Source organism: Vulpes vulpes, chromosome X, assembly GCF_048418805.1.
Source record: "Vulpes vulpes isolate BD-2025 chromosome X, VulVul3, whole genome shotgun sequence".
Taxonomy (NCBI): Eukaryota; Metazoa; Chordata; class Mammalia; order Carnivora; family Canidae; genus Vulpes; species Vulpes vulpes.
In genome coordinates this window covers 64,467,252-64,494,827 of record NC_132796.1, presented here as the reverse complement: position 1 = coordinate 64,494,827, position 27,576 = coordinate 64,467,252, and the positions used below count along the sequence as shown (strand labels likewise).

Sequence of the window (27,576 nt, the reverse complement as noted above, 5' to 3'; positions counted from 1 at the left end):
GTACATAAGTGATAAATCACTGAATTCTACAACTAAAGCTAACACTACACTGTATGTTAAGTAACTGGAATTTAAATAAAAATAGAAGAAAAAAAACGATTCAGCCTGGGTTGTAGTCATTTGAAGACTTGACTAGGACAATAAGATCAAATTCCAAAATGCCTCTTTCATATGGCTGTTAAAAGACTCAGTTCTAGGGGCCCTGGTGTGTCGCAGTGGTTGAGCATCTGCCTTTGGCTCAGTTTGTGATCCTGGGGCCCTGGGATTGAGTCCTGCATCAGGGTCCCCATGGAAAGTCTGCTTCTCTCTCTGCCTATGTCTCTGCCTCTCTCTGTATGTCTCTCATGAAAAAATAAATAAAATCTTAAAAAAAGAGACACAGTTCTTTCTCACATGGAGTTTTCTCCTGACACAGCAGCTGGCTTAGCCTAAATTGAGTGATCAAGGAAAAAGGGGAAAGTCAAAGTGCCCTTATGACCTAGCCTCTGAGGTCACACACTGTCTTTTCTGCTTTATTCTATTTATTAGCAGCAAGTCTCTAAGTTTGCATGCACTCAGGAAAGGGGAATAAATTCTACCTCATAAGGAGAGGGAGACCAAAGAATCTGTGGACATTTAAAATCATCATATGGTTTCACTCATATGTGGAATATAAGAAATAAAGAGATTATAAGGGAAAAGAGGGGGAAAGAGTAGGAAAAATTAGAGGGAGACAAACCATGAAAGAATCCTAACTCTGGGAAACAAAGGGTTGCAGAAAGGGGGGTAGTTGGCGGGTTGGGGTAACTGGGTGACAGGCACTGAGGAGGGCACGTGATGGGATGAGCACTGAGTGTTATACTATCTTTGGCAAATCGAACATAAATTAAAAAAAATGCAAAAAAAATCTTAAATAAAAATAATTCAATCCTCAGAGCCTGGCCCAGAAAGGGGACATTAGTGGGGAAAATCTGAATAAAATATATAGTTTAGTAAATAGTATTGTATCGATATTAATGTACTAGTTTTGATCATTGTGCCAAGGCTACATAAGATGTTAACATGGAGGAAATTGAGTAAAGGGTCCCATCTTTGTCCTATCTTTGCAACTCTTCTGTAAATCCAAGTATATTTCATAATAAAACCACTAAAGAAATAAAATAAGATAAAAAATGAAACCATGCTTCCAGCCAGTTACTCAGGGTACATTAAATAATCTAGCCTTTGAGTGAGAGACCTCACTGTGGAGGCTGAGAAAAAAATAAGGCCATTCCACCTCAAGTTTAGCATTAGCACAAGTACAGCCATCTTAGGCCCCTGTGAATAAAAGCTGAACTTTACCTTACTTCAGTTAAGCCCCATATTAGAATGAGAACAAAGCTCAGAATGCCCTAGGCAGGAAATCCCATATCAAAAGGACAACAGACCTCAGAATGCCCTCAGCAGGGAATCCCATATCTGAAAGACAATGGAGCTCAGAGAATCCGGAATCAGATCTTAAGAAACTGCCCCGGGATCCCTGGGTGGCGCAGCGGTTTGGCGCCTGCCTTTGGCCCAGGGCGCGATCCTGGAGACCCGGAATCGAATCCCACGTCAGGCTCCCGGTGCATGGAGCCTGCTTCTCCCTCTGCCTGTGTCTCTGCCTCTCTCTCTCTCTCTCTCTCTGTATGACTATCATAAATAAATAAAAAAAAAAATTATAAAAAAAAAAAGAAACTGCCCCCCTTCCCCCTCCTCCCCCCCTCCTTATTGGAATGGGGGAAAAAAATTCCTCCACCCCTTCTGAAAATCCCCTAGACCAGCCCATTAAAAAACCAGCTGTAACCCACGTTGAGGTCCAAGCCCCTGCTCCGCTGTGTCGGGTATACTTGGACCCAAGCTCAAGCTTGTAAATAAACCCTCCTGTACTTGCATTGGTGTCGGCTCCTTGGTGGTTTCTTGGATTCACAATCTTGGGCACAACATCACAAGAGCTAAAAGCAAGGCATTCAGGCACCCAAAAGCTAAGCTGACTCAAATTTAGGACAGGAAATTAGCTCTCAAATGGGAAATGGAATTTAATTCACCACCTTAACTAAGGAATTGATAATTGTTTAGAGCAGGAATAACAGGAATTTAGTGGACACGGAAGTGCCCAGGGAGTATTCCTACATCATACTGGGCAGTTTAAAACAGTCAAACTGAAGGAGAGGTTTCTTAATGTAGTTCTAGGATAAGTCAATAATGCCTCAGGCACTGGGCAAGGAAGAAGCAGCAATTTGACTGCCTTTATTAACTATTAACAATGGGCCTGGGGAAGGAGGAATTGACAGAGATGACTATTTGTAATATATAGATAAGCATGATATAGAGATACATATTGGGAGTCCCTCGGGGAAAAAATACAAAGAAAGAACCTTGGGATAACTGGTACGAATTTCAAAAATGGTAGTGTCCTGCTGCCTGCCCCCTCCCAGCACACACTCTGGTTTACACATAGTAGTAAAAAGCAGCAAATGATAAGAAGACGAAAGTGACTCCAAATTCCCTGTCTCATTGGCCACTGCTTTCTGTCCTGGTTATGTATTAGTAAAATATCCAACTTTATTATCATGGGAGTCGCATCCTCAGAACACCAACACAATAGGGGGCAGCAGATTCTATCACTACTGTTCAACTAGTTTTCTAATTACTGATGTTATTTCACAGATAAATGGTAGTGATTTCTATGCTTTTAAGTCTTTTTTTATCCTCACCTAAATTCAGTTCCAATACCTCTAGGCAAATCACAATTTTAATGAATGTAAACCTAGAAGCCACCAAGGGGACTTTGTAAGGAACTCGCAGGGGAAGGAGGATGTAGAGATAATGAGAGTTCACTAGCCAAGTTATATGTATTCAGGGTATATGATTTAGAAAGGTTGGTTCCTCTCTAAAAAGAAGCAGAGCTAATTGTTGAGAAATGAAGAAGATATAAACAGTATTCTAATCTCTGGAATTTACCACTTCATTAAAATAGTACCAGAGGTTTCTAGTTTGGATGGAAGGAACCTTAATTTTCGGATCCTCTGCTACACAAAGCATCACTGATGCTGCCTTATTGAAATAATATTATCTAAATATTTTTCTCTACATGATTCAAATTTAGTTGCTCGCAGTAGTATACAGAAAGCAACAATTCTGTTCTATAGTCAAAGCAGAAGGCAGAGAAAAAATTGGTGGACAATTATGAGTCTGAAAATATTTTGTGTAAGCAATGCTTTGTATAAGAAAAACTGTAAACAAATGCATTCGTATATTTTTGTGGTGATGATCACTGCTAGTGGCATATATTTTTTTCAATTAATTTAGCAAAAAAGATGCTTAAATGTTCGTGAGGTAATATATGAGAAATGAAATAAACCACACACAAAAAAACATCTAAAGCAAATTCAGACTTATGAAATCTCACTTTAAAATCAATGCTCCGGGTGCCTGGGTGGCTCAGGTAATGATCTCAGGGTCCTGCCTATCTCTCTCCCTCTGCCACTCATCCCACTTGTGCTCACTTTCTCTCTCTCTCTCTCTCTCTCTCTCTTTCTCTCTTTCTCTCTCTTTCGTGCGCGCACATGCTCCCAAATAAAAAACAATCTTTAAAAAAGTAAAATAAAATCAATGCTCAATTCTTGTCAGAATAATGTTCATTTTAGCAATTTTTTTCTCATTTCTTTTATTTCTCTCCATCCTTATGTGTCAAGTTCCTAGATTCTGTCCACTTAACTTTTAATTTAGAATCTCTTCCAGTCTCTTCATAGTTGGCTATATATCAAAGGTTATTATTTATTCCCTAGAAGATTGGGAAATTGTCTGTGAACAGCTTTATATTTAACTACATTTCTCTAAGAGCACAGGTTTTGTTACTCTTTTCTCTTGAACGTATTCTTCTCTGTCTAGTTGCTTGAATTTGGTTCCTTTTTTTTATTGTTGAAGAACTATAGTTTTTTATTCCTTTTACAATATTTGCACAGTTAATGCAATAATATTTTTATTCTATGTGATTAAGGTTGAGTCTAGAGAAAGGTGTTTCTCAGTCTCCTTCACTTTCTTCTCAGCATGATTCCTATAACACACACATATTTGCTCACTTCAAATAGAAAGATAAATTTAATGTTTTCCTTGCAAGTTACAGAGGTAGCCCTTTGGCTTCTATAGTTCTTTGGTGTAGACTAAGTGGATTCCTCATCTTTTGAAGTTATTTTTTTAAAATAATTTTTTGTTTACTGTCAGGAAAATATCCTGGCCTCTTCAAGTTTAGTGTTTTTTTCCCCTTACTTTAAAGGCAGTCCCTCCTTCCCATACAATTCAGTCTTTGAAATATGTTTGACTGTTAAACATCTAGACTTACTTTTTATTGGGAGACACAAGTTGGGGAAAAGTGTTTCAAAAGAGCTAAAAATATCCTGTTGTCAAAAATACCTTCTTTGGACTTCAGGACCTGGAATATGAGCTGTGAGTGAGTATATTTCTAAGTGCAAGATCAACTGCATTGCTCCTAAGGTGTGGGGAGGTCAATTCAGGCATTTCCTTTTCCATAGGTCCTTTGGCTTTATACACATTTAGTCATGGAGGCAAGAGGAGATATTGAGGCAAGTCAGCACTTGCTAGATATACCTGGAGGAGAAGTGGGGTAAAAATATTTATCTTACCCAACTACCACAATGAAAGCAGAGTAAATCCTCTTCTAGATCCCCTCCCCCGTTTAGGTACTTTACACTCCACAGGACTCCTTATGTCTCTCATTCACCCTCACTGACTTCTTACAGTTTGGCATTCTAGCAGCAATGAGTGTAAGTTTGAGGAAGAGCAAAGCACTTGAGCCATAGTAGAAAACATTTATCAAGGTCAATTTCTTAAATAAGCCAGATTTGAGTTCCATATTTGTTTAGCAAAAGCAGGAGATTAGATTATATAAAGGAAACATTATATACAAATGATTAGAGGTTCTTCAGAAAGACAATTTGCTTTTGTGCTTGAAGTTTTTTGCTTCAATTGTTTCTCATCATCTTTTTTTCACCATATTTGAAATGAAAATTGAATATCTTAGTTTAGCATACAAGTATTTATTTATTTATTTTTATTTTTTTATTGGAGTTCAATTTGCCAAAATAGAGCATAACACCCAGTGCTCATCCCATCAAGTGCCCCCCTCAGTGCCCATCACTCAGTCACCCCCAACCCTCCCGCCTATCCCCCTTTCCACCACCCCTTGTTCATTTCCCAGAGTTAGGAGTCTCTCATGTTCTGTCTCCCTTTCTGATATTTCCCACTCATTTTTTCTCCTTTCCCCTTTATTCCCTTTCACTATTTTTTATATTCCCCAAATGAATGAGACCATAAAATGTTTGTCCTTCTCCAATTGACTTATTTCACTCAGCATAATACCCTCCAGTTCCACCCACCTCGAAGCAAACGGTGGGTATTTGTCACTTCTAATGGCTGAGTAATATTCCATTGTATACATAAACCACATGTTCTTTATCCACTCATCTTTCGATGGACACCAAAGCTCCTTCCACAGTTTGGCTATTGTGGACATTGCTGCTATAAACATCGGGGTGCAGGTGTCCTGCCGTTTCACTGCATCTGTATTTTAGCATATAAGTCTTTTCATGCTCTGGCCTCATCTGACTTGCTTCCATCTCCAACTTCACAGCACACCAATCAGTGCACCTTAATCTCCAGTCTTTCCATACCACTTTAAATTCCAGAACATGCCATGGTGTGTCACACAATCTTCCCACATGATTCTAATACTGCCTTTATTATCCTTGTGCCTCACTTCATTACATCCATTTGTTTACATTCTACTCATCTCCTAAATTTTAGTTCACATATGGCATTGCCAGAAAGCCCTTGCCTGACCTCTTGGGGAACTGAACAATCACTCTTTCCTCCTAAATGCTCCTGTAGTAACTCATTATAATCTATTTTTACACATTTGCCATATTAGATCATATTGTCTGGTTTTTAAATGTCTGTTTTAACACATTGGGCTGTTTTAAATGTCTGTTTTTCACATTGGGCTGAGGTAATTTTTTTGAGAAGGACTAATTTACATGCTTGTCTTAATTCCACGATTTTACATATAATTAAAGTTAAAACGAATGAATACATAAGAATGTGATGTTTAATTGGAAATACAGAATATTGTAAGATCTTGAATTCTGGTCATGTTTAGAAATTTATTGATAATTGATGAGCTAGTAGATGATAGAGTTTAAAACCAATTAAAAAAACAAAACTGCATCTGTTTACTTTTAGTAACTGGATTAAACTGAGCATTTGGTGATAAATTAATGGCTTGGTCTTTACACCAAACTTTGTACATTCAGTTACAACCCATTTTATTTTTGTAAAACATTTAGAATGCAGTGTCACAGAAGCTCTCAAGAAAATTATTGTCTAGATGACCACTTCCTCTGATATATTATAACCTTCTTGAGGGTAAACATAATGCTGTGCAGTTTCTGGCAGATGGTAGATGCTTAATAAATATTGAGTAAATGGGGAGTCTAAAATCAATAATACAGTAACTACCATTTATTGAGTGCTTCTAATGTGCTCAAAATTTTCTGAGTGCTTTCTGATTGATAGCTACCATTATTTTCCCTATTTTACAGATGAGGAGGCTGAGAGGCAAAAAGAAATCGCAAAATTTTCCCAAGGTCAGACAGCTGGGGTATATACCATCCATTTTTGCTGTAGAGTCTGTTTTTTGCTACCATATATGTGGACTTCCCTGAATTAATTAAGTGTACTTTATAACTTCCATTTTTGATTAATTATGGATGAAATATTCACAATCCTGTCTGATAATCATTTCCATGTTTCTTTATAATATCTTATCACTTCATACATCACTAAGAAAAATAGGATTGTTTAGCCAATATTTTTAGAAATGTAAATGACTGAAATTATACTGTATTTTACTGTGTGCCTTGCCTTTTTATATATATTTTATTTAAATACAATTTGCCAACATATAGTATAACACCCAGTGCTCATCTCATCATGTGCCCTCCTTAATGCCCATCACCCAGTTACCCCATCCCCCACCCACCGCCCCTTCTGCAACCCTTTGTTTGTTTCCCAAACTTAGGAGGTTATCATGGTTCATCTTCCTCTCTAATTTTTCCCCACTCACTTTCCCTCCTTTTCCTTATAATCCCTTTCACTATTTCTCGTATTCCCTGTATGAGTGAAACCGTATGATGATTGTCCTTCTCCGATTGACTTCACTCAGCATAATACCCATTCATGTTGATGTAAATGGTAGGTATTCAACCTTTCTGATGGGAAAGTAATATTCCATTGTAAATATATACCACATCTTCTTTATCATCTGTTGAAGGACATTGGGGCTCTTTCCACAGTTTGACTATTATGGATATTGCTACTATGAACATTGGGGTGCAGGTGTCCTGCCATTTCCCTACATCTGTATCCTTGGGGTAAATACCTAGTAGTGCAATTGCTGGGTCATAGGGTAGCTCTATTTTTAACTTCTTGAGGAAAAATAAGTTTTCCTGTTTTCCAGAGTGGCTACACCAGCTTAACATTCCCACCAACAATACAAGAAGGTTCCCCTTTCTACACATCTTCCCCCAAATTTGTTCTTCTTTGTATTGTTCATTTAACCCATTCTCACTGGTGTAAGGTGGTATCTCATTGTAGTTTTGATTTGAATTTCCCTGATGGCAAATGATTTGGAACATTTTGTCATGTGCTTGTTGGCCATGTGTAGCTCTTCTTTGCAGAAAGGTATGTTCAAGTCTTCTGCCCAACTCATTACTGGATTATTTGTTTCTTGAGTGTTGAGTGTGATAATTTCTTTATAAATCTTGGATACTAACAATTTATCTGATATTTAATTTGTAAATATCTTCTCCCATTCTCTAGGTTGTATTTTATTTTTGTTGACAATTTCCTTTGTTGTGAAGCAGCTTTTTATCTTGACAAAGTCCCAATAGTTCATTTTCACTTTTGTTTCCCTTGTCTTCATAGATGTGTCTTGCAAGAAGTTGCTGTGGCCAATGTCAAGAAGGGTTTTGATGGATTCTTTTTTTTAAGTATTTTATTTATTTGATATATATACAGAGAGCACAAGAAGAGGGAACAGGAGAGGGAGAAACAGGCTCCCCGTTGAGCAGGGAGCCTGATGTGTGGATTGATCCCAGGACTCTGGGGTAATGACCTGACCTGAAGGCAGATGTTCAACCAAATTAGCCACCCAGGTGCCTTTGGTGGATTCTTGTCTCACGTTTAAATCTTTCTTTTTTTTTTTAATATCTTATTTATTTATTCATGACAAAGAGAGAAAGGGGCAAAGACATAGGCAGAGGGAGAAGCAGGCTCCTTGGGGGGAATCTGATGCAAGACTTGATCCCAGCATCCAGGGACAACGCTCTGAGCCAAAGGCAGATGCTCAACCACCTGAGCCACCCAGGCATCCCACATTTAGATCATTCAACCACTTAAATTTATCTTTGCATGTGCTCTAAGAGAATGGTCTAATTTCATTTTTCTGCATGTGGCTGTCTAATTTTCCCAACACCATTTGTGGAAGAGACTGTCTTTGATCCCTTGGATATTCTTTCCTGCTTTGTCAAAGATGAGTTGACCATAGAGTTGAGGGCCTATTTCTTGGTTCTTTATTCTGGTCCAATGATCTATGTGTCTGTTTTTGTGCCAGTGTCATACTGTCTTGATGATCACAGTGTTGTAATACAACTTAAAATTAGGCATTGTGATGCTTCCAGCTTTGGTTTCCTTTTTCAATATTCCTCTGGCTATTCGGGGTCTTTTGTGGTTCCATACAAATCTTAGGATTATTTGTTCCAACTCTGTGAAGAAAGTCCAAAGTATTTTGATAGGGATTGCTTCGAATGTGTAAATTGCTCTGGGTAGCATAGACATTTTCACCATATTTTTTCTTCCAGTCAATGAGCATAGAATGTTTTTCCATTTCTTTATGTCTTTCTCGATTTCATTCTTAAGTTTTCTATAGTTTCTACAGTATATATCCTTTGCCTCTTTGGTAAGGTTTACTCCTAGATATCTTATGGTTTTTGGTGCAATTGTAAATGGAATTACCTCCTTAATTTCTCTTTCTTTCAGTTTCATTGTTGGTGTATATAAATGCAACTGATTTCTGAGCATTGATTTTTTATTGTGTCACGTTGTTAAATTGCTGTATGAGTTCTAGCAATATTGGGATGGAGTCTTTTGGGTTTTCTATATAGAGTGTCATGTCATCTGTAAAGAGGGAGAGTTGAATTCTTTTTTTACAATTTGAATGCATTTTATTTCTTTTTGTTTTATGATTGCTGAGGCTAGGATTTCTAGTACTATGTTGAACAAAAGTGGTGAGACTGGGCACCCCTGTTGTGTTCCTGTTCTTAGGGGAAAGGCTGTCAGTTTTTTCCCATTGAGAATGATATTCGCTGTGGGCTTTTCTTACATGCCTTTTAAGGTATTGAGATATGTTCCCTCTATGCCTACATTTTGAAGAATTTTAATCAGGAATGGGTGCTGTATTTTGTCAAATGCTTTCCTGCATCTATTGAGATGATCATATGGTTCTTGTCTTTTCTTTTATTGATGTGATCTATTATGTTGATTTTTTACAAATGTTGAACCACCCTTGCATCACAGAGGTAAATTCCTCTTGATGGTGGTGAATAATCCCCTTAATGTACTGCTGGAGTCTATTGGAGAGAATTTTTGCATCTATGTTCCTCAGGGATATTGGTCTGTAATTCTCTTTCTTGGTGAGGTCTAACCTGGTTTTGACATCAAGGCACTGTTGGTCTAATAGAATGAGTTTGGAAGTATTCCCTCCATTTCACCTTTGAAACAGCTATTATGAGTGCCTGGGTGGCTCAGCGGTTAAGCATCTGCCTTCAGTTTAGGGCATGATCCTGAAGTCCTGGGATCCAGTCCCACATCAAGCTCCCTGCATTAAGCCTGCTTCTCCTTCTCTCTCTCTCTTTCTCTCTCTCGAATAAATAAATAAAATCTTTAAAAAAATAAAAATAAAAACGTATTATGAGCAACTATAGGCCAACAAATTAGGCAGTATGGAAGAAATGGATGTATTCCTCAAAGCTTACAAATTAACAAAACTGAACAGGAAGAAATAGAAAACATGAACAGACCAATAACCAGTGAGAAAACTAAAGCAGTCATCAAAAAAACCCAAGACACAAAAGTCCAGGGACAGATGGCTTTCCAGGGGAATTGTATCAAACATTTAAAGAAGAAATAACACATATGCTACTAAAGCTGTTTCAGCAACCCACAAAGAGGCAGCATAGAAGCTGTGGTTTGCATAATGCATTGGGAAAATGGGAGGGATATCTGTTTATACTGATTTTGGAAAGTGTTGAGGAGTTTCTCTGGGAACAATGGGTCTTGAAGAACCATTTATCTTCCCTGCCCTCCAGCGTAAACACAAGGTTACCTGTGAGAAGCAAAGTGGCAGAGACACTTGATCCTTAAACTGCCAGCAGTGTGCCTCACCCATGAGTTCTCCTCAGGACTCACCCACTCCAAGCCTACTGGCCTTAGCCCTGGACTCAGGGAAAATTTTGCTGCACATATCTGCATGCCTTGTGCAGCCATGACTCGCACACAAGCCACATGCCCCCAGCTGCAACAACTGCAACATGAATTCTTGGCCACTGTACTGCAAGGGAATAGTCTTGATAGTTTGGACTCTGTTCACTCATACAGCAATTCTGCACTGAACAAAATAATGAAAAGGATGAATTCACCACAAAAGAACCAGAGGTAATCCTCTCTGCCACAGATCTAATGGATATGGATTTAAGTAAGATGTAAGAGATACCATTCAGGATTACAATGATAAAATTACTGGTGGTTCTTAAAAAAATCATAAAAGATTCTAGAGAAACTCTTACTGAAGAACTGAGACTTAATCTGATGGAAATTAAAAAATATTTTAACTAATATTCAGTCTAAACTGGATGCTCTAACATCTAGGGTTAATGAGGTAGAAGATTTAGTGAGTGACAAAGAAGACAAGTTGATGGAAAGGAAGGAAGCTGAGAAAAAGATAGAAACAAATAAAAGCCCATGATGAGAGACTGAGATTTTAGTAATAGTTTGAGAAAGAATAATATTCATCTTATTGGGATTCCAGAGGGTGTGAAGAGAGAGAGAGGACCAGAAAAAATGTTTGAACAAATCATAGCTGAGAATTTCCCTAATGTGGGGAAGGAAACAGGCATTCATATCCAAGAGTTAGAGAGGACCCTGCCCCCCCCCCCAAAAAAACAATCAACCCCCAGGCATATAATAGTGAAGCTTGCAATATTAGAGATAAAGAGAAAATCCTAAAAGCAGCTTGAGATAAGCTATTCCAAACTTATATGGGGAGAAATGTCAGATTAATAGCAGAACTATCCCAGAGACCTGGCAGGCTGGAAAGGTCTGTATGAAATATTCAGGGTAGTAAACAAACGAACAAAAATGCAGCCAAGAATACTTTATTCAGTAAGGCTGCTATTCAGAAGAGAAAGGGAGATTAAGAGCAACCAGGATAGACAGAAACTAAAATAATATATGACCACCAGACCAGCTTTGCAAGAAATATTAAGGAGGTTTCTGTAAGTAAAGAGGGAGCACAAAGGAACAATCTGCAGGAACAGGGACTGTATAGGTAATACTATGATACTAAATTCATATCTTTCAACAGTTACTATGAATGTGAATGGGTTAAATGAGCCAATCAAAAGACACAGGGTGTCAGACTGGATAAAAAACAAGACTCATCTTGTGATATCTACAAAAGTCTCATTTTAGACCTAAGGACACCTTCAGACTGAAAGTGAGGTGGTGGAGAACCATTTACCAGGCAAACAGTCCTCAAAAGAAAGCTGGGTTAGCAATCCTCATAACAGGTAAATTAGGTTTTAAACTAAAGACTGTACTAAGATATGAAGAGGGTCACTATAACATAATTAAAGAGTCTATCCAACAAGAAGACCTAAAAATGATGAATAATTATGCTGCTAATGTGGGAGCATAATTACAGAACTTTCCTTCCAATCGCAACTGAATACACATTCATCTCAAGTGCACATGGAACTTTCTCCAGAATAGACCACATACTGGGTCACAAATCAGGTCTAAACTGATAACAAAATATTGGAATTGTCCCCTGCATATTTTCAGACCATAAAGCTTTGAAACTTTAATTCAATTACAAGAAGAAATTTGGAAGAAATTGAAACACGTGGAGGTTAACGATCATCATGCTAAAAGATGAAAGGGACAACCAGGAAATTAAAGAACTAAAAAGATTCATGGAAACTAATTAAAATGAAGATACAACCATTCAAAATCTGTGGAGTACAACAAAATCAGTACTAAGATGGAAATACATGGCAATACAAGCGTCATCAAAAAATTGGAAAAACTCAAATACACAAGCTAACCTTGCACCTAAAGGAACTGGAGAAAGAACAGCAAATAAAACCTACACCCTGCAGAAGAGAATTAATAAAGATTTGAGCAGAACTCAATGAAATACAGACCAGAAGAACTGTAGAACAGATCAACAAAACCAGGAGTTGGTTCCATAAAAGAATTAAAAAGATAGATAAATCATTAGCCAACCTTATTAAAAATAAAAGAGAAAAGACTCTAATTAATAAAATTACAAATAAAAAAGGAGAGGTCACCACCAATACCAAGGAAATACAAACAATTTAAAAAACTTATTATGCGCATCTATACACCAATAAATTACACAGTCTAGAAGAAATGGACACATTTCTGGAAAACCACAAACTACCAAAACTGGAACTGAAAGAAATAGAAAACGTGAACAGGCCAATAACCAGGGAGGTAATTGAAACAGTCACCAAAAACCTCCCAAGACACAAAAGTCCAGGGCCAGATGGCTTCCCAGGGGAATTCTATCAAACGATTAAGAAGAAACAATACCTCTTCTATTAAAGCTGTCCCGAAAGATAGAAAGAGAGGAAATACTTCCAAACTCATTTTATGAGGCCAACATCACCTTAATTCCAAAACCAGTCAGAGACCCCACCAGAAAGGAGAATTATAGACCAATATCCCTGATGAACACAGATGCAAACATTCTCAACAAGATACTAGCCCATAGGATCCAACAGTGCATGAAGAAGATTATTCCCCATGACCAAGTGTGATTTATCCCCGGGATGCAAGGCTGGTTCAACACTCATATGGCAATCAATGTGATAGATCATATCAACAAGAGAAAAATCAAGAACCATATGATCCTCTCCATAGATGCAGAGAAAGCATTTGACAAAATACAGCATCCATTCCTGATCAAACTCTTCACAGTGCAAGGATAGAGGGAACATTCCTCAGCATCTTTTTTTAAAAGATTTTATTTGAGAGAGAGAGAGAGAGAGAGAGGCAGAGACACAGGCAGAGGGAGAAGCAGGTTCCATACAGGGAGCCCAACATGGGACTTGATCCCAGGTCTCCAGGGTGAGGCTCTGGGGTGAAGGCAGTGCTAAACTGCTGAGCCACCTGGGCTGCCCCCATTCCTCAGCACCTTAAAAGCATTCAATGAAAAGCCCACAGCAACTATCATTCTCAAAGGGTAAACACTGGGAGCCTTTCCCCTAAGATCAGGAACATGCCAGAGATGTCCATTCTTACCACTGCTCTTCAACATAGTACTAGAAGTCCTCAGCAATCAGGCAACAAAAAGAAATAAGAGGCATTAAAATTGGCAAAGAAGAAGTCAAACTCTCCTTATTTGCAGATGACATGGTACTGTACATAGAAAACCCAAAAGACTTTACCCCAAGATTGCTAGAACTCATACAGCAATTCGGCAGTGTGGCAGGATACAAAATCAATGCCCAAAAATCAGTGGCATTTCTGTACACAAACAATGAAACTGAAGAGAGAGAAATTAAGGAGTCCATCCCGTTGACAATTGCACCCAAAAGCATAAGATACCTAGGAATAAACCTATCCAAAGAGGTAAAGAATCTATACCCTAAAAACTACACAACCCTCCTGAAAGAAATTGAGGAAGACACAAAGAAATGGAAAAATATTCTATGCTCATGCATTGGAAGAATTAATATTGTGAAAATATGGATGCTACTCAGGGCAATTTACACATTCAATGGAATCCCTATCAAAATACCATGGACTTTCTTCAGAGGGTTGGAACAAATCATCTTAAGATTTGTGTGGAACCAGAAAAGACCCCGAATAGCCAGGGTAATATTGAAAAAGAAAATCAGAGCCAGGGGCATCACAATGTCGGCTTTCAGGTTGTACTACAAAGTTGTGATCATCAAGTCAGTTTGGTATTGGCACAGAAACAGACACTAAGTTCAATGTAACAGAGTAGAGAACCCAGGAATGTGCCCTCAACTCTGTGGTCAACTAATATTTGACAAAGCAGGAAAGACTATCTACTGGAAAAAGGACAGTGTTCAATAAATGGTGCTAGGAAAATTGGGCAGCGACTTGCAGAAGAATGAAACTAGACTATTCTCTTACACCATATGCAATGATAATCTCAAAATGGATGAAAGATCTAAATGTGAGACAAGAATCCATCAAAATCCTAGAGGAGAAGACAGGCAACACCCTTTTTGTACTTGGCCACAACAACTTCTTGCAAGATGCATCTATCTAAGAGCTGATATCAAGATCCAGATACTCACTGACTGAATCATCCAGGTGTCCCTAGTTACTCTTTTAAACTGTGGCTTTTTACAGAAATAATAATAATAATAATAATAATAATAATAATAAGAAGAAGAAGAAGAAGAAGAAGAAGAAAACAAAAGAAAAAGAACATAAGAACAAAAAACAAAAGAAGACTAACTTAAATAATTAAAAATTAAATAAAAATAATACAATTTTTTTTATTAAAAAAACAGCTTATTTTCTGTATCCCAGCACCTCAAGTGCTGTGGTGAATTTGCAGTCCCTGGGATCCCTAAAGTCCCAAGCTCAGTGTGAGAAGGAATGTATTCCAGTTTTGGCTTTTAATGTGGATAGGGAGAGACCATCCCTGCAGCTCCTTAGATCTTTTATTTTATTTATTTATTTATTTATTTATTTATTTATTTATTTTAATGATAGTCACAGAGAGAGAGAGAGAGAGGCAGAGACATAGGCAGAGGGAGAAGCAGGCTCCATGCACCAGGAGCCTGACGTGGGATTCGATCTCGGGTCTCCAGGATCGCGCCCTGGGCCAAAGGCAGGCACCAAACCGCTGCCCCACCCAGGGATCCCTCCTTAGATCTTTTAAACCCTGTCTGTTTCTTTCTTTTTTTCTTTGCATTTTCCTGTGCACCAGCGTGAGTGAAGCTGGAGTGTGCTTGTGGATCCAGGAATCTCTGAGGTCCCAAGCTCCCTGTAGCAACTGAACTCAGCACTTATGTGGCCTGGTCTAGGATTTTAAGATGCAGTGGGAATGTAAACTGTGTCATTCTCCAGTCCCTCTGGTCTGGACAATGTTCCTGAAGCTCCTCTGCTGCTTGGTAGAGATCTGGCACTATTTCTTTATATGCGAACTGCTTTTTAAAACCAATGATATTTTTTCCTGTACCCAAAGAGAGAAGCATCTGTTCTAGGTCCCTAAATACTATCCCTCCCCACTGCTGTTCCCAGCTTTGAGGATGGTAGTTTCCTTTGTTACAGTCTCCATCACTCCAGCTATTTTCTTGCCATTCCATCTTTGGTTGTTCAGAAGTTGTTCAGTCAGACTTCATTTCTTTATCAGGAGGAATAATTTTACCAATAGATGTATTTTGGAGTGTTCCCTGGAATAGATGAGTTCAGAGTCTTCCTACATCACCATCTTGGACCAGAACTCCATAGTATTTTGATTATTGTAGCTTGTAGTAAATATTGAAATATAGAAGTGTAGAGACTTCAAATTTTGTCCAACATTTTCAGCATTGTTTTGGTTATTCGGGGTCTTTGACATTCTGTATAAATTTTAGGATAGATTTTACTATTCATGCTGAAATGTCATTTGGATTAAGAAAATCCAATTTCATTAGATCTGTAGATTGTTTTGGTTAGAATTGGTATCTTAACAATATTAAGTTTTTCAATCCATGAACAAAACATGTATTTTTTGTTTATGTGTATTTAATTTATTTCAGCCATGTTTTGTAGATTTTTGGTGTACAAGTCTTCTGCTTCCTTTGTTACGTCTAATCCTGATTATTGTTTGTGGTGCTATTGTGAATTGAATTATTTTCTTGATTTTCTTTTATGTTTGTTCATTTTTGTGTTGCCTGTGGCTGCTGAAGCTAAAAGGCACCAGTGTGAGATGGGAGCTTGGCTTCATGGGAACCTGCTGGGAGCCTGCTGTTAATAGAAGCCACCTGGATCCATGAGAGTTACATGGAGCTACCAGTGGCAGCAGGTGCCAGGATGATCTGGAGGCTTAGATTTCTGGGGTCCTGCTGGGATCCAGGTGTCAGAGAGACCACCTAGTGCATCAAAAGCTATCTGAGTTCACCAGAGCTGGTAGGTGCTGGGGGTGAGTTTGGGATCTGGGTTTCTCAGAGATCCCTGGGAGCCTAGGTGTTACAGGAGCCAGCAAAGGTCACCAGAGCTATCAGGATCCCGGGTACAACAGGAGCCTGGGTTACCAAGAGCCTGTTGGAAGTTCTGCAGTGTAAGACACCTGGAGTCATGGGAAATACTTGTGGCTGCTAGAGTAGACAGTAACCAGAGTAAGTCAGAGACCTGGACTTGTGGTAGCCTGTTGGGAGCCTTGTCATGTGAAATGCTTTGGGACAATGGAATAGGAAGGTGCTGAAGTGATCCTGGAACTGTGTTCATGGGAACTCACCAGGAACTTTGTGCCAAGGACACCATTTGGAGCTATCAGAACCAGTAGGCACTAGGGTGAGATGAGGGCCTGTGTTCTTGGGAGCCCTGATGAGCCTGGTGCCAAGGGATCCTCCTGGGGCTGCTGGAATTAGCATATGAGAAGAGGTGAGCAGTGCTCAGTTTGTGCGATCCCACCAGGAGTCCTCCTATGAAAGCTCTCTAGGGCTGTGTGAGCTGTCTGAGGCCACCAGAATAATAGGCAGGCATGGGGATGAGCTGGGGTCTGTGTTCACTGGAGCCTGTTGAGAACCTGATGCCAAAGACAACATTTCGGGCTACTGGAATTGCCTGCAGCTACTGGAGCCGAAAAGCGTATAAGGGTAAATGAGTGACCTGTGTTTGCAAGAGCCTGTGGGGAGAGCTGCAGGAGCTGGCCTGGTACTGGGGTGGGTCCACTCTGGTATCCATGGTAAAATTGGATGCTCATGTTATTCTCCTTGTCCCATGGGGTAAGTTGTTCCTCTCAATTTTGGAATGCCTGGGCTTGGTGGAGGGCTCATATGATAATGTGAATCTATCTTTCCCTCCCTTCTCAGTGTGCCTTTTCTTATTTCTGTACTTTACCCAGGTGCTGTGATCACTCACCTCAAATCTTTGCTCTTGTGAAGGTATTTTCACATATGGATAGTTGTTCAAATTGATGTCAGGGGAAGGGGGAGGAACAAGCCATAGAAATTCCTATGTTACCATTTTGCTTATATTACATTTCCCAAAGATCTCTTTCTGATTTTGTCTTTTAAGGCATATTTTAAAATAAGACTGGCTGTTCTGTGATGGCCAGAACCTCTGTGTGTTCCAATTCTGGTATAATCAGTTATGACCTGGAAACAAAGATTTAATCTCTCAGTGCTAAATTTAGCATATGGCTCTGGGACGTTTGTATAAGGGTCTCCATGAATTTAGATGAAACAAGAACTTAGAAATTCAGTTGGCCATAGTAGAGGAGAGGTAAATAACTCCTGTTCTCCACCACTTGGAATAAAATATAAAGTATATAGACCTAGATCTGATAAAGATTTCATAAACTTAACCCTAATTTATATATATACCACTGGAATCTAAAGCACAGATTCTTAATAAATGTGATAGATACTAATTTTCATTTTAGTAATGTGCTTTTACCTTTTAACATTTACTCATGTATGAGATTTTTCATATTTTGTTACATGTGCCCCCTTCCCTCATTGTTTATGTTATGTGCATATGTGTGTTAGGATTGTAACAGGAATGCAAAAAAAAAAAAAAAAGAGGATGTCAATATTACACTTGTAAAATAGGCTTTTCCCCCTAATCTGTAGTAGGCAACAATCTTGAAAAATGAATATTGTCAAGAAAGGAAAAAAATCATAACTTTTAAAAAGTTTCCTTTGACATATAGAAAGCCAGGTTGGTATAATAGGAAGTTAATGTGTATTTTCCATGGACAAGAGAGGAGATATTCTTTCCATCATCAGGTTGGGGTTTACTGTCTCCAGCAAGAGGAAGAGGAATATGATGTAAAAGGAGGTCATTATCAAGAGGAAAAGTAATTGGAAAAACTTATCCCTCTCCCTCAGACGACCATGGTAAGAGGAAGAGGACAGGATGACAACAGGTGATGAGATATATGTTTTATGGTCTTCTTTCTTTTCCTGGACTACAACTTCAGGGTACAAGTCTTATTAGAGAGCTTAAGGGAAAATCTGAAATCAGAGGAATTTTTTTTATACCCTATTTGGGAATCTAGGCAGAGACCTCTTTTCAGTGTTCCCTCCACATCAAAATGAGTCACCAACCACATGTGAGTCAAGTTGATGGATGACATAAGCAAAGGAAGGAGTCAAGTTTAGTCTCTTAGTCTCGTTAAGCTCCTGTGTGGTATTTAGATGTTTCCTGCATGCCTTATGAAAATACAGGTAAAGTAGCTGATGGTGTTGTCTAGAAAGTCATCATGATACAGGCTGAGTGCACAGAGTAGGTGATCCTGAGCAAGGTCATAGTCATTACAGAAAAATTAAAAAAGCTAACATTGTCTTTCCAATATGAGTACAGTGTCTAAATGCATCAGCCCTTCAACTGGTTGAGAAAATATATAAAAATAACTCCATTTCTTATCCTTGTTAGCTTAAACCAGCCTGATAGATAATCTCTACTACAACAAAGCACCAAGGGGATTACTATATAACTCCTTTCCCAACTAGGTTTGACTGAGGCTAGCACAGTTTTGCCTTGAGCCTCTGTATATTTCCATTCTAAACGCTCAGATTTACTTAGACTTTGGCAATCCACCTAAGCCATATTGGCCTAAGCCCAATTTTCAAATACAGTAGCCCTGGTTGATATTAATCAAAATCTGATCAAAATGAAGCAAACCAAATGGACCATCAAGAAGATACTATTCAATTTCTGCTTGCCTGATCAGACATGACTCGATTCTGGGTCTGCAGGATCATGCCCTGGGCTGAAGGCAGTGCTAAACCACTGAGCCACCTGGGCTGCCCAGAAGTAGGGAATTAAAGGTAAAATACTACCGAACTAGCTATTTTGTTGTTTCTTTAAATTAAAAAAAAAATTGTAGTGCATATGTCCTTAACACTTTCTTCTGGATGAATATAATATCAACAGATATTATCAACAGAAACCATGTATTAGTTACATAAAATATAATTATAGAATCAACCATGAATATTGAACATTTTGGTGTTGCCACGTGTTAATATTGTAGAACATCTTCTCACTTTCCTGTTCTTTAAAAATTGTGTTTTTGTTACATTTAAATTTTTTTAAAAGATTTTAATTATTTATTCATGAGAGACAGAGAGAGAGAAAGAGAAGCAGAGACACAGGAAGAGGGAGGAGCAGGCTCCATGCAGGGAGCTGGATGCAGGACTCGATCCCCAGACACCAGGATCATACCTTGGGTTGAATGTGGGCACTCAACCACTGAGCCACCCAGGCATCCCTACATTTTTTATTTAAATTCAATTTGCCAATGGAACGCCGGGACACCTGTACCCCGATGTTTCTAGCAGCAATGTCCACAATAGCCAAACTGTGGAAGGAGCCTCGGTGTTCATCGAAAGATGAATGGGTAAAGATGTGGTTTATGTATACAATGGAATATTACTCAGCCATTAGAAATGACAAATACCTACCATTTGCTTCGACGTGGATGGAACTGGAGGGTATTAGGCTGAGTGAAATAAGTCAATCGGAGAAGGACAAACATTATATGGTCTCATTCATTTGGAGAATATAAAAAATAGTGAAAGGGAATAAAGGGGAAAGGAGAAAAATGAGTGGGAAATATCAGAAAGGGAGACAGAACATGAGAGACTCTTAACTCTGGGAAACTAACTAGGGGTGGTGGAAGGGGAGGAGGACGGGGGGTGGGGGTGACTGGGTGATGGGCACTGAGGTGGGCACTTGATGGGATGAGCACTGGGTGTTATTCTATGTAGGCAAATTGAACACCAATAAAAAATAAATTTATAAAAAAATAAATAAATTCAATTTGCCAGCATATAGTATAGCACCAATTGTTTTGTTTTTAAAAATTTTTTAATGATGGTTCCTTACAGAGTTCAAAGAAGTGTTTGAGAATACTACTTTCTTTTTTTAACGATTTTATTTATTTATTTGACACAGAGACAGAGAGCATGGCAGGGGGAGTGGGAGAAACAGGCTTCCTGCTGAGCAGGTAGCCCCACAAGGGGCTGGATCCCAGGACTCCAGGATCATGACCTGAGCTGAAGGCAGGTGCTTAACTGAGGCACCCAGGTGCCCTGAGAATACTACTTTTTATACAAGTGAGGCCCTGACACTCTGAATCTGAGGTCACAGTTTGTATCAATATAATAAATATTTACTATTTTATTATATGGGTTGTATACATGAAGTAACAAATTCAATAAGCCAATATGTTAAAGAATTCTAAATCTGTATGTGTGCTTTGCAAGATGGCAGGCAGTGTAAAAGAGTAAGTCTGTAAAAATTTTAGCATACTATGATCAGCATAACATATTATGTAAATGAATTATTTTTTAGCCCTAACCCAGTAAAAGCCTTCCTGTTGGTACATATGAGGTATTATTTAGCTATTTGTGATATATTTTTGAATAAGAGAATGATGTTTTACTGAAAATTAGACTTCACGTTTTAAGCTTGAGATGTTCTCATTTATACTGTATTTCAGAAAATGGAGTACCTTTTGATTTTTGAAATAGAAAATGTTTTTAAATTCTCATATTCTTAACCTAAAAATTACCAATGATTTTACAAACTTTCATGCCTTGGTCACTATTGACTTACCCTAAACATTTTAATAATGAGGCTAAACCTAGACTATTGGATTTCCACTTATAATATCAGCTGCAACAACACATACATTTAACAGGTATATGTAATTCATGTTTGAAAACTTGCTTTGAAAAAAAAAAGTTCCTTAGACTTCAGAAATGAAAGCAATTATAACTACATGTTAAAATGATACAACAATGTTCATGTTTGATTAATAATTGAAGGGGAAAAAGTGTTTCTTCTTTTCTTCTTCCTAATCCATTTCTTGAAATGACCAGTTTCCTTCCTATCGATAAATATAGCTTTATGGCAGCTTCACCACCACAACACATGCACCAGCTCTTCCAATGTTGATAGGAACTTCCTAACACAGAAAACAAAAACAAGGAAAGAAATACTGTCTTAATGAACTCTATCTTCAGCATAAGATATATAATATACCATGTTGGAGTTTAATAACTAAGGCTATCCGGGTCCAACCTTCACCTGGTATAAAGATGGAAAATGCAGCCTGGATAATTGTCCAGTGTGGTAGAAAGAACATATTATTTAAATCATGTAGAGCTGAGTCTGAAAAAGAGATGATTTTGGTCAATGATTTTCTCATTTGAAAAATTACAGGTAATAATACTCAACCTTCAAGATTTTTGTTGGATGAACTGAGATAATGAATAAAAATAATTTGGCAGATAGTGGTTATAATTCTATTATTTATTAGTTCTCTTTCACTCTTTCCAAGGTCACACAATGAAACAGTGAAAAGTCAGGAATAGAATGTAGGTCTTTTAGCTACTGGTCTGGATTTTCAGAAAAGTAAATTCCTTAAGCTTAGACTTTTTGATTTTTGTATTTGGCTTAACAACTCCTTGTTGGCTAAAATTTTTCTTCCATTTCTTGCTGGTGCTAAGCATTGATAAAGTAAGGAGCTACCTACATGGCAGAATTTGAGTGTTTCTAAGGGTCTTAATGAATCAAATTGTTGGAGGAAAGAGATAGAAAGCCATTTTCAGCTGTCATATTAAAATATTTATTTAGAACAGTAACCAACTTACTGTGTGGAATATAGAGCAGTATGAAGGCTCTCAGTATCATAAGGGAAGGTGGAGTTAGATACAAAATACAATGTTTGCATGTTTGTGGAAATGATGAAGAATTAATCATACTTTATTTTTTATTGAGCTATCATTTAATTAACAGAACACTATTAGATATTTTGGAATAAATCCAGATTTACCACTAGAAAAAATATCAAAAGCATCACTTTTGCCCTTAGCATCTTTAGGATGTCCTTTCAGAATTTCTTCTTGTACTCTACTTAGAATTTCTTCTGTTAGATGCCCAGCATTCTTGAGAGGGTTTAATTCCAGTCTATCATTGTTCACTAAATTCCTTGAGTGACTGGTTAAGAATCTAGAGTGTTGCAATTTAAAAAATCTCTATAAAAAAGGGACTGAAAAAATTTCCCCTGGGGCAACAACCAATAAAAAGGGGCAGATATTTGTTGATAAGGACATTGCTCTTTGGTTCTCAAGTCATAATACATCCTTTGAAAGTTGGCCAGAGAGAAACATTTACATTATTGAATCAGATTCACTATACTATGAAAGGAATGAGTCCATAAATTCAGGACAATGTTCTGTTCCCTAAGTACTGATGGATCCTGCCAATGACAAATTAGATCAATTAATTCGTACTTCAGTATGGTATAGATAAGGAAAATATGGCAAACTTAACTAAAATATTGGGCCCTAGAGAAGAAGAGAATGGAATTAATTCAGGACAAATATTGTAAGGACTTTTATTAAAACCTGAAATGTACTAATTTCAATACTTTCAATAACAGTACCTCTTTCCATTCATCGTTCTGTACATCATATGATTCAACAGTATTCAAATAAGTATGTCCATCATATCCTCCAACCACATAGAGTTTGTCTCCAAGGGAACATACAGCAACAGCATCTCGAGGAACACTCAGAGGTGCCACAGTTGACCATGAATTATTTTTTGGATCATACCTTAAGAAGTTTAGGAAGACAATTAAAAGAAGTCCAAAAGTGTTAAAATAATAGGTATTAATAAAATATAAACTTATCTAAATGTGAAGAATTAAAAACAAGTTTAGTCTGACTAATAAATGTTAAAAACAAGTACATGACAAAATTCTTCTCAACCACATCATTCAAAGCATATCAAAAATTTGAGGAAATTTCACATATTAGCATCTTAACATTATGAGAAAAATGCCCCCTCTCTCATTTCGTATGCTGGTTGGAGATCTTAAGTTTTCTTTTATTATTATCAAAAGTTTTATGCAAGATGCCTTGTCTTATTCATGTGAGAGTACATTTTTCAAGTAAATCTGAATATAATTGCCTTCTTATTTTGTAGAATATAGTACCCTGGTTTTACTATTATTTGTAATTAGAATGACCATAATCTTATCCTTTCTCCCCATGAGTAATGCAATTTATCTTCACAAGAGAACTTTTTTTTTTTTCCATTTCATTTGAAGTTAACTCCTTATTTCTATCTTTTCTGTAAGCAAAATGAAAGAGAATTCATTAAGTAATAAAATCTTCTCCAGGAATTTTTTTCCTAAAATTTGAAGCTTTTAAAAAAAGGCATAACACTAAAATCTAAAAGAGGTGGACAATAAAAGACAACTAATCTAATCATACATGGATATGTTTTCTGATTTTATTTGGCCTATTTGTAAAACCCAATGAAAAACGTTTATTTTACAGAGGAGATTTTTATTTATTAACTATTACTAATTTTCCTATATTTTATTACATCTCTTATTCCTGTTTTCATCTCTTTAGTTATATTCTAAATTATCTGATCTCAGCTTCCATTTGAACATGGACTTACATCCAGTAATATTTTTAATAATATCTGAAATCAGCGATAATTAAAATAACCTCAATGTCCCATACATATTGTTGGTTGTCATGCAGCATATCATCTTCAATTCGGCTGGCATAATAAAACCCAAAACCAGAAAGCTCAGGACCAAAAAATCAATAACTGCATGCTTTAGTTAAGCTGAATTTTCAAAATATTTGGTATTGTTAATTGATGCTACCCTTGACTAACAGATTACACATATAAATTAATGGTGAACAGAAGAATTTCTTTATAGGTTTGTATCCAAACCTAACTTTCCTGTATGTGCATGATAATTAAGGTGCAAAAAGCTGTCTAGGGCAGCCCCGGTGGCCCAGCGGTTTAGCGCCACCTTCAGCCTGGGGTGTGGTCCTGGAGACCCCGAGTCTTACTTTCGGATCCCTGGTTTGGCGCCTGCCTTTGCCTCAGGGTGTGATCCTGGAGACCCGGTCCCACATCTGGATGGAGCCTGCTTCTGCCTCTGCCTGTGTTTTTGCCTGTCTCTCGCTGCCTGTGTCTGTCATGAATAAAGACAGGCAGGAACTGAAAGGATATGTAACCTCCAAACAAGCTCTGCAAGAAATTTTAAGGGGGATTCTTAAAATTCCCCTTTAAGAATAAGTCCACTGGAACAATCCACAAAAACAAGGACTGAATAGATATCATGATGACACTAAACTCATATCTTTAAAGAGTAACTCTGAACGTGAATGGGCTTAATGACCCCATCAAAAGGCACGGGGTTTCAGACTGGATAAAAAGGCAGGACCCATCTATTTGCTGTCTACCACAGACTCCTTTTAGACATAAGGACACCGACAGCCTGAAAATAAATGGTTGGAGAAGGATTTACCATTCAAATGATCCTCAAAAGAAAGCAGGGGTAGCCATCCTTATATCAGATAATCTTAAATTTATCCCTAAGAGATAGTGAGAAATGAAGAGGGACACTATATCATACTTAAAGGATCTAGGCAACAAGAGGACTTAACAATCCTCGACATATATGCCCCGAGTGTGGGAACTGCCAAATATATCAATCAATTAAAAACCAAAGTGAAGAAAAACTTAGATAATAATACACTTATACTTGGTGACTTCAGTCTAGCTCTTTCTATACTTGATAGGTCTTCTAAGCACAACATCTCCAAAGAAACGAGAGCTTTAAATGATACACTGCACCAGATGGATTTCACAGATATCTACAGAACTTTACATCCAAACTGAACTGAATACACATTCTTCTCAAGTGCACATGGAACTTTCTCCAGAATAGACCACATACTGGGTCACAAATCGGGTCTGAACCGATACCAAAAGATTGGGATCATCCCCTGCATATTCTCAGACCATAATGCATTGAAATTAGAACTAAATCACAACAAGAAGTTTGGAAGGACCTCAAACATGTGGAGGTTAAGGATCATCCTGCTAAAATGTAAGGGTCAACCAGGAAATTAAGGAAGAATTAAAAAGATTCATGGAAACTAATGAGAATGAAGATACAACCGTTCAAAATCTTTGGGATGCAGCAAAAGCAGTCCTGAGGGGGAAATACATCGCAATACAAGCATCCATTCAAAAACTGGAAAGAACTCAAATACAAAAGCTAACCTTACACCTAACGGAGCTAGAGAAAAAACAGCACATAGATCCTACACCCAGCAGAAGAGGAGAGTTGATAAAGATTCGAGCAGAACTCAACGAAATCGAGACCAGAAGAACTGTGGAACAGATCAACACACCAAGGAGTTGGTTCGTTGAAAGAATTAACAATATAGATAAAGCATTCGCCAGCCATATTAAAAAGAAGAGAGAGAAGACTCAAATTAATAAAATCATGAATGAGAAAGTTGAGATCACTAACAACACCAAGGAAATGCAAACGATTTTAAAAATATATTATGAACAGCTATATGCCAATAAATTAGGCAATCTAGAAGAAATGGACGCATTCCTGGAAAGCCACAAACTACCAGAACTGGAACAGGAAGAAATAGAAAACCTGAGCAGGCCAATAACCAGTGAGGAAATTGAAGCAGTCATCAAAAACCTCCCAAGACACCAAAGGCCAAGGCCAGAAGGCTTCCCAGGGGATTTCTATGAAACGTTTAAAGAAGAAACCATACCTATTCTACTAAAGCTATTTGGAAAGATAGAAAGAGATGGAGTACTTCCAAATTCGTTCTATGAGGCCAGCATCACTTTAATTCCAAAACCAGACAAAGACCCCACCAAAAAGGAGAATTACAGACCAATATCCCTGATGAACATGGATGCAAAAATTCTCAAGAAAATACTAGCCAACAGGATCCAACAGTACATTAAGAAAATTATTCATCATGACCAAGTAGGATTTAACCCCGGGACACAAGGCTCGTTCAACACTCATAAAACAATCAATGTGATTCATCATATCAGCAAGAGAAAAACCAAGAACCATATGATCCTCTCATTAGATGCAGACAAAGCATTTGACAAAATACAGCATCCATTCCTGATCAAAACTCTTCAGAGTGTAGGGATAGAGGGAACTTTCCTCAACATCTTAAAAGCCATCTACGAAAAGCCCACAACAAATATCATTCTCAATGGGGAAGCACTGGGAGCCTTTCCCTAAGATCAGGAACAAGACAGGGATGTCCACTCTCACCACTGCTATTCAACATAGTATTGGAAGTCCTAGCCTCAGCAATCAGACAATTACTTTTAATGTAAAAAGACATTAAAGGCATTCGAATTGGCAAAGAAGAAGTCAAACTCTCTCTCTTCTCTGATGACATAATACTCTACATAGAAACCCCCAAAGCCTCCACCCCAAGATTGCTAGAACTCATACAGCAATTTGGTAGCCTGGCAGGATACAAAATCAATGCCCAAAATCAGTGGCATTTCGATACACTAACAATGAGACTGAAGAAAGAGAAATTAAGGAGTCAATCCCATTTACAATTGCACCCAACAGCATAAGATACCTAGGAATAAACCTAACCAAAGTGGTAAAGGATCTATACCCTAAAAAGTATAGAAAACTTCTGAAAGAAATTGAGGAAGACAGAAAGAGATGGAAAAATATTCCATGCTCATGGATTGGCAGAATTAATATTGTGAAAATGTCAATATTACCCAGGGCAATTTACACGTTTAATGCAATCCCTTTCAAAATATCATGGAGTTTCTTCAGAGAGTTGGAAAAAATTATTTTAAGATTTGTGTGGAATCAGAAAAGACCCGAATAGCCAGGGGAAGTTTAAAAAAGAAAACCATAGCTGGGGGCATCACAATGCCAGATTTCAAGTTGTACTACAAAGCTGTGGTCATCAAGACAGTGTGGTACTGACGCAAAAACAGACACATAGATGAATGGAACAGAATAGAGAACCCAGAAGTGGACCCTGAACTTTATGGTCAACTAATATTTGATAGAGGAGGAAAGACTATCCATTGGAAGAAAGACAGTCCCTTCAATAAATGGTGCTGGGAAAATTGGACATCCACATGCAGAAG

At 37.8% G+C, this 27,576-nt stretch overlaps 1 protein-coding gene across 12 annotated transcripts in view; it reads right to left on the bottom strand.

Moving 5' to 3' along the window:
* Nucleotides 1-20,490: 20,490 nt before the first annotated feature.
* KLHL4 (kelch like family member 4) overlaps nucleotides 20,491-27,576 on the bottom strand; it is a 150,357-nt gene continuing 143,271 nt past the window's right edge. For 10 of the 12 annotated variants that reach the window (XR_011998364.1, XR_011998368.1, XR_011998367.1 and 7 more), the window contains 2 exons: nucleotides 23,027-23,198; nucleotides 20,491-21,544 (listed from right to left, as the gene is read on the bottom strand). Coding sequence is in view for 6 of the 12 variants with exons in the window: in XM_026016740.2 (XP_025872525.1) it covers nucleotides 21,485-21,544; nucleotides 23,027-23,198 (232 nt within the window). In the remaining 6 variants the exon portion in view is untranslated. Of the gene's footprint in view, nucleotides 21,545-21,666; nucleotides 21,751-22,962; nucleotides 23,199-27,576 lie in introns of those variants that run through there. The other 2 variants (XR_011998365.1, XM_072745038.1) reach the window with 2 other exon arrangements.